General features: G+C 35.4%; 1 protein-coding gene across 3 annotated transcripts; it reads left to right on the forward strand.

Moving 5' to 3' along the window:
* The first annotated feature begins 655 nt into the window (after positions 1-655).
* LOC132177810 (ubiquitin-conjugating enzyme E2 10) lies at positions 656-4,694 on the forward strand. 3 transcript variants are annotated; one of them, XM_059590274.1, is made up of 5 exons: positions 656-766; positions 872-969; positions 2,489-2,616; positions 3,171-3,275; positions 4,337-4,694. In XM_059590274.1, the coding sequence occupies exons 2-5, from the start codon at positions 900-902 to the stop codon at positions 4,478-4,480; spliced, it is 447 nt and encodes a 148-aa protein (XP_059446257.1). In that variant the 5' UTR covers positions 656-766; positions 872-899; the 3' UTR covers positions 4,481-4,694. The 3 variants fall into 3 exon arrangements, with proteins under 3 accessions (XP_059446257.1, XP_059446265.1, XP_059446272.1); XM_059590282.1 differs by having other exon boundaries at positions 657-766; positions 900-969; XM_059590289.1 differs by having other exon boundaries at positions 659-766; positions 889-969.
* The last annotated feature ends 3,652 nt before the right edge of the window (positions 4,695-8,346 follow it).

Consider the following 8,346-nt stretch of genomic DNA (forward strand, 5'->3'; position numbering starts at 1 on the left):
ATGCGGTAACATAATATGTCATTGATAAAATATGAAAGAATCAAACTCCAAATTATATTTGTGACGTTGTTTTGATGAAACGTTTAGCTTCATCTTTTGATGGTAGATGGGGTTTTATTTTAAACTCCATTTTCTGATTGATTTTAATGAGAAGTCACAATATTTTTCAAAAAAACAAAAAAGAGGTTGAAAAAAAAAAAAAAAAAATCCTGAAGAAGCGGTATCCAACGTTAATTTGGCAAACCCGTGTTGAGGGGGAAAACCGGTCAATGGCCCAGACACTGAACAGTGTCTGAACCATGACTTTTGCCAAACGAAGCTTTACTCTGTGTCCAGAACGAGAAAATAAACGAACCAACCAATAATATGGTAATAATGATGACATTTTGTTGTCACTGCGTCAGACCATCCTATCACCTCCAGTTGACCACCTTTGGACAAAACAACGCGGCACTCCCCAAACGACGTCGTCTGCTCCACCAAATCTCCACCATTCATTTTCAATTTTCAATTTTCAATTTATATCTCGTCGGCCAGTTGCAACTTTCGGCGATAAAAAAAGGGGAAAGGCATTTCGTACAGAAAACGCCAAGCGGGACCCACCACAGAGGGAATAGAATTTGAACCAATCAAAGAGCTCGGGGCCGGACAGACCAGGCAATTGTTTTTCGTAAACAAAAGTCACCACCTCACCGAATCCCCAATTCCTTCCCCTTTTCCTTTCCCTCACGAAGAAACCCACACGAAGGAGGATCTCTCTGTCTCGGTACGATCTCTCTTCTCCTCTTTATATACAAGCGTTTGCGTGTGGAGGCTGTTTGAATTGTGATCTGAGAGGTGTGAGTTTTTTTTTTTTTTTTTTTTTTTATAGATCTTTTGTGAAATCAGAAGTTTCGCAGATGGCGTCGAAGCGGATCTTGAAGGAGCTCAAGGATTTGCAGAAAGATCCTCCTACTTCTTGCAGCGCCGGTAACTTTTCTTCCATACGACGTCGTTTTTTATTTGTTTTTGTCATGGCTCTGTTTTCTTGATCTCTGTGGGATTTTTTTTTTTTTTTTTTCTTTAAGTTTCGAAGATATCTGTGTGTAACCAGTCGTTGCAAAATTTTCGTTTGCATTTCGATTTTTAATCTTTATTTTTCTTATATATATGTCTATGTTATGTGCTCCGCCGGGAGGTGGAAATATATTATTAATTGTCGTTTTTTTCTGATAAAGTTCTGGTTGATGATGAGGATAAATACCTGAAACGTGTATAGAGGACGATCTGGAATCATCGCAGAATGTGGAAAATTTAGTATTTGGAGAAGGGGTTGGGATGGTGCTTTCTTTTCAATGATTGTAGGATATTCTTTTGCCCAGCGAATGACAAGGATCATCTGACTTGGGGGGTTTGGTTCCATAGTTGCCGGATTTGCGTAATCTGTCAATTTTAGGTCTCAATAATTTCTAATTTGAGATCTCCATTGATGAGGGAGTGAATTTTAGGTCATTGGGTTTGCCGTAGTTCAGTACTTCAAAATAGAAACGTTGCCGTTTTGCTTATTGGACACAAGATATGTCGTATCCAACAGTAAGCATGTCTAGCACCGTGTCATGCTTTTACTAATCTTCTATTGCTTTTGGTATTGACAAGTTTCAGAGATTATGCATAGCATCATTGTCCGCTCATAAATTATTTGTTCACATGTAGATTGTGAATACTGATATGTTAGCCATTATGAAGGTGAATTATTGGTGTATTATGAGGGAATCTAACTTTGATATTTTGGGTGGGACCGAATTTGATATGCATTGCAAGTGTTCATTTCTGTAGAAGTTGATTCCAAGGATCACTCGATACCATTATTGTTTGTAGTACTTGCTTCGTTTAATAAAATTAGGACTTTGCACGTGCTGGCATTATTCCCTGGATCCCTTTACGAGGCAATACTCCATCCTTGCATATGTTCATTTGGAGATGATATTTTGCTTTTAGAAAGTTGATATTGCAGTCCTAGAGATAATAAACTAAATAATATATTGTATGTTTTAGGGTATGTAATTTTTATAGTAATGCTGGTGACTGGACCAAGTAGTCCATGCAACCATTCTACTGGTCGAACTGGTAAATCTGGTTTGTTCTTCTAAATTTTAATTATTCTTCTCAGCCTGAGTTACCTAGTGCGGTCATGGAAGTTTGACGAACTGAACTTGGGTAGAACTCAAAGCGATGCTCTACATTTCTAAGAATTTGCATAAATAAATCCCTTTTGGACTCAATTTATGAACTGAAGGAAACTGTCAATCCATTGTTAATTGGCAACTTTATTCCTTTTGTTCCCCTGTTTTTCGCTGTATTATCCATTTGAGTGTTCAGCTTTTTATTATTTAAGCTAAAATTTCTTCTTGTAAGCAATATGTACAAATTCCGCTGCAATATCCATTATTAATTTTAGTTCTTTATATTTTATATTTTTATATCTCTTCTCATAGAATTGATGTTGCAGGCCCCGTTGCCGAAGACATGTTTCACTGGCAAGCAACAATTATGGGTCCTCCAGACAGTCCTTATGCTGGGGGTGTTTTCCTAGTAACTATCCATTTTCCTCCAGATTATCCCTTTAAGCCACCAAAGGTACTTTTTTCATAATTATGTTCACATTGGAAATTGTTTCATGCGCTATAGTTTTTAATCTATACTTTATTTTAGTCTCCACTGTTCTCAGTTGCTTGCAACTCGATTGTTTAATTCAAGTGATGCTGAGATTGAAGTCTGATTGGGTTTGAACTAAGTCAATCTCTACTATGGTGCAGACAGGCTGTAATATACTTGGTCCTGTTCAAGCAGTTACCTATGTTATTCAAAGGCATAGCTCTTATTTGTGTTTGGTATTCTGGCAGCATTTAACTATGTTGTGTTGAAAGCTTTTATTGTGTTTGTTTTTATCTCTATTTCCTTTTCTCTTTTAGAAAAAAAAAAACATTATTGACTTTGGTAATTAAACCAAAGGGTTTTAAGGTTTAAGGTTTAGCTGCAAATATTTCAAAAAAAGGTCCCAGTGTGATTTAAAAATTTGGGATGTATATTTAGGAAAATCAAACAAGTATTCCAATGTTTTACAATGTACTAAAGTATCATCAGTCCTTGATGCATATTTCTCTCTCTCTCTCATTTTGTGAATCTTGCAGGTAGCATTCAGAACAAAGGTGTTTCACCCAAATATAAACAGCAATGGGAGCATTTGCCTTGACATCTTGAAGGAGCAGTGGAGCCCTGCCCTAACCATTTCCAAGGTTTTTATTTTGTAACCTTGAAAGCACCTGTTTAGTATACTAAAAAGGCCCTTATCCTAGATAATACAGATTACTGGGCATTTTAATTCAAGTTTCTGCAGAATCAGTATCAAAAGATATTTCTGCATACTTATTCTGTTCCACTACAGAGAATGTTCATCTTTGACAAAACTGAATCATTCATTGCAACATATAGAAACAGAACCAATATACCCAGTCCCATCTCCATCTCTCTTAATTGCTTGGTGGATAGAAAAGAACGATCAATGACAAAATAGTGCTCTGATATACTGGTACAAGCCTGAAATGTTCTTTCTCAGTGATGATGCCTATGTAAATGGCATCCGTGTGCTATGTTTCGCTTCTTGATGAATGTGGTGAATTTAGACATTCTGAAACAAAGCTTGTTTCCATTTCATGTTTATAGATATCAATTTGGTTTAATTATGCTTAATGCCCTCCACACTTCCCAACAAACCTACAGCTCATTTAAATGCTACCCCACGAACATCCACATGTCACCTGTGTGCTGTGTTTTGCCTCTTGATGAATGTGGTGAATTTAGACATTCTGAAACAAAGCCTGTTTCCATTTTCATGTTTGTAGATTTCAATTTGTTTAATTATGCATAACCCCACACCCCCCCCCCCCCCCCCCCAAAATTCCCACCACCCCAATGTGAATCGGCCACCTCCCAAACACTTTTGGGGGTGGCTCTACCACCCCTAGAAGTGGATCGACAACCAAGTACCTTAACAGTATTTTCGTGATTTTATGGAAAAAGGAGCATGTGCGTCACGGGTGCGTTTTTTGGGCGGATTTATCATACTTGCCTAACATAAGGGCTTTATTTGCCAATGATTGGTACTTGAAAGGTGTTGAGTGTGTCTGGTTGTAGTTTGTGGAGGCAAAGTGTAAATGAGTGGTAGTTGATAGGGGTAAGTGTAATTAACCCTTTAATTAACCCATTAGAAACACTACTTTGTTAAGGATGAGGTGTTTACTGAAGTTGTGTAAATCATTTTCTGTGCCTAAAACTGTTTTCTCTTTTTATCTTTTAGGTTTTGCTTTCAATTTGTTCGCTGTTGACGGACCCAAATCCAGATGATCCTTTGGTGCCAGAGATTGCTCACATGTATAAGACAGACAGGAACAAATATGAAACAACTGCAAGGAGCTGGACCCAGAAATATGCCATGGGCTAAGAAAGCTGTGGTATGTGGGGGAGGGGACTTTTGTTTTTACCATGTTTCCGCATATGTATCAATGTTTGTTGTCTCTCTATCCTAAATTGAACCAAAGAAAGAGGTTCATAACATGTCGTCATTCAAAGATGAAAGAAACACATATGTTCCTGTCTTGTTTGTATGGATAATTTGATCTTTAGAACAATGGAATGTGTCCGTATTAACATTGTTACCCTAAATCCTTCTGAGGACCCCATTATAAGTTTTCCTTTCCTGTTGGAATAGGATTTCCCATGTTTTGTCTTTAATCTAGAGGGGGAAGAATTTTCTGTAATAGTCCTCCTAGTGATTCTAGATAACGTACCCGGACTCTGGTTGCACGGTGTTGGATTCAAAAGACCGCAGATCAGTTGGGCCCAGGGAATTCTTAATCTGGATCATTTCCCTGCCAGCGTTTGTGATGGAGACATATGCCTTGCTTTTTTAATTGATTGGCAATCTAAAAACAGAAAGAAGAAAGAAGTGTTGTAGATGTTTTCGATAATTGAAGGCCAATTTCTTTCCTTAGCAACTACTGACTCTTTGAGTGACCTTTGTTTTAAGCGGGTTTCTTCTCAGGACATTTGAGTGGCTATTTTAGAATTCTTGGATGTTTTGGATAGCATCTAAGTACAGATTCTTTCAATGCACTGGAGTTGTTCTCTCTCTTTTCTCAAACCTTCAAGGATTTGGTAAAAGATATGTTATATACCACATTTTTATTTTACAATGCCAATGTGACAGTTTTAATAAACCATTAGATGTATTATTTTTAAACAAAAAGTTATCTAATGGTTATTTAGAATTGACACCCCAGCATTGTAAAAGAAAAATAGAGCAACTGAATTTGATGATTTTGATCTCACGTATCAGACAATGCCACGAGATTTGGACTCTTTTCAAAGGCCTATTTTGCTCCTAAGGCATCCCAAATCCTAAAATTCGAGATGGACCTATGTCTTGCTCCACGGCCTGGTATAACAGGATTTGAGAATAGGTTGGGTCCTGGATCTGTTCACTATTTAACAAGAAAAGCCCACGGCCCAACCAATGAGTAATGTCAGGTTACCAGCAAAATTGCTTAATAAATAAAAAAGGAAAAATAAAGAATAAAAAATTCACAAGCAGTCTACACTACTGGAGTGCCCATCTTAAACATTAAGTCAGAACTCATTTGTTATTGCGATACTTGATGTTGTATTTTTATTTTGTTCAACTAGTTTTCGTGATATTCACTTATGATTTTGCTGCACTTCCCGTTTTGGGTCAACTACAAACTCTCTCTTCTGCACGCAAATTTTGGTTGTGACAGTAAGTGCTCGATCAAGGCAATGCCTTCAATCTCCATAACGTTGAGGCAATCATCTCAGAACGTGTCATATAAATTACACATAGATTTTGCAATTTACAATTCTCATTTCAATATCTGATACGTTGAGATAATGTTTTATACTGTTTCCTCTTGTTGACTTGGAAATGCTACAATACTGTTTTCATTAATTTAGTGTCAATAAAAACCCTTTGACCCGATGGGATTTGGAGGTGCTGATGTGGATTTAATAGAGAATGGGAGATTATCGGAGTGGTCGGTAGAAGAGCCGCCGATGATTAATTCAGTTGTTTATTTTTTATTTTTTATTTTTTTATTTTTATATCTTCACTAGATAGTGTTTGGATTATTTGATGCTCTACTATTTTTTTGGAGTTTGTGACATTTCTCATACAAGATTGTCCGGAGGTGGTCCCTGGACGATGTCTCCTGAATTTTCGTCACATAATAGACGCATAACTATATAGCAGTTGTCTAATTGGCAAGTAGCTCTAAATTTTACAGCTCTTTAATTGAATGAACCCTCGATTATTTATTTTCGTATCAGGAGGCTTATTAACTCTTGAGCGGCTAAGTAGTATATGTATCAATGTATGGATATGTCAATATCTCATGTTCTTCTAAGGAAAAAACAACTATTTGTCTTCTCATGAATCAATCTTATTCATAAACCAATTAGTGGTTTTCGGTCTTTGAAAGGTAAAGAGCTTGAACCCCATGGAGTTATTTTTAAAGTAATATTAATGCATGTGATTAACCTATTAATCTTTTTAAAGTTGTATGTCCTGGTAGATCAATTTTCAGTCAACTCATAGTTTTAAACCAATGGCTCTTCAATCAAATGATATTTTGTTCTTCTTTCAAGTGAAAAGTTTAGAGCATGAGGAAGGTGAAGCCATTATAAAAATAGAAAAAAGAAAATCCCATGACAGCTTGACTAGGAAAACTAAAAACATGGTTGGGTATCATTTTCGTTATTATAATTTTGTTTCTCAAACTGTTGTCTTTTATTGGAAGAAGGCTATTGGAATATGGAATGGGGCATCACTTTCAGTCACTATCCCACTATTCCACGTTCTTTCTCTCAATCATTCAATCATGTCTCAATTTCAGCCACAGTTTCATTAGATGAATATAAACATTTTCAGCAATTTTTATATTTGAATTGCTAACAATTTGATCAATAAATATTATAAGAGTTAATATGAAATCGTCTATCTAAATAAATTTTGGGCTATCCATCTACTTGTTTGGACAAATAGGTCCATAGAAACTCTCTCACATTTGTTACCTAAATTGCTATAAATTCGAGTAATAAATTGCTGAAGATCCAATTACGTGCATGTCAACATGTGATTGACGAACAATATAATTTTTTAGTAGCTAATAACACATATCAATAAGTTGTAAAAATCTGTAGATTTTCTTTTTTGATCTTATAAGTATGGACAAAACAAGTATAATAGGTGAAGATAAAGTTTGTACAAGACTTTTTGCAAAGAACATTATTTGATGAACTCCAAAGCTTACTTTGGTTATCAAGCAAGCATCACAAAAGGTCTCTAAAATTAGTTAACAGTTGTGGACTCAAATCAAACTTAAAAACCAAGCCAAAAGGATAGAAACCCCACATGATTACATTGATTAGGACTTGATATTTTATGTTTTTGTACCTCAACTCAAAATTAAAATATGAAATTAAGTAGTCCCAAGTCAAATCCTAATATTTTTCCCATATGGTTGGAGCCATAAATGGACGAATTTGGAATATCGTTGATTGCTCATGCCACTTCTACAAAGTATCCCTCTTAATTAGGTCTAAAATTAAGATTGTGAGACTGCTTTTGCTTGGGAAACATTAATTTTGGCTAACACCCTTTTACTATTATAACCTTTTAACTATATTATTCTACCGGTTTACATAACTTCATATCATCTTTTACCTTGAGCCTTACCATTGTCTACTTCGAGCTCTTGATTCTAGTCATTTTTGTCATGCTTTTTGGCCATGTTCTTCTCTAATGGTGAAAGGAAAAGCCCACGATTCAGTAAGATATTAAGAAATTTTTTTAAAAGAAAACCCCTTGATTAACTATTTTATTTACTGGTATTCTGTAGATGAGATTCGAAGTCTATATCATCTCATAGATCAAAGCTAGCTTTATACAATAATATTTTGCTTTGAACAATGGTTTCCGTTATGTCCTTTAGTCATACCTCGAACCTTTATTATGTCAGGGGATTATGTTTTTTTTTTTGTTCATAAGAAAATTGCCAAAAAATAAAAATAAAATCTATATATATATATTATGTGCTTTAGTCATACTCGAGCCTTTATTATGTCAGGGGATTATTGTTATTTTTTTTTCATAAGAAAATTGCAAAAAAATAAAAATAAAATATATATATATATATATTTTCCCGTACAGATCATAAGAAGCCTTAGAAAGTCATAAAACCCGTAAATGAAGAACAATGCCTTGGAATGCCAAAATTTATCGATTCCATACGTTCT

Source organism: Corylus avellana, chromosome ca1 (assembly GCF_901000735.1).
Source record: "Corylus avellana chromosome ca1, CavTom2PMs-1.0".
Lineage (NCBI taxonomy): Eukaryota > Viridiplantae > Streptophyta > Magnoliopsida > Fagales > Betulaceae > Corylus > Corylus avellana.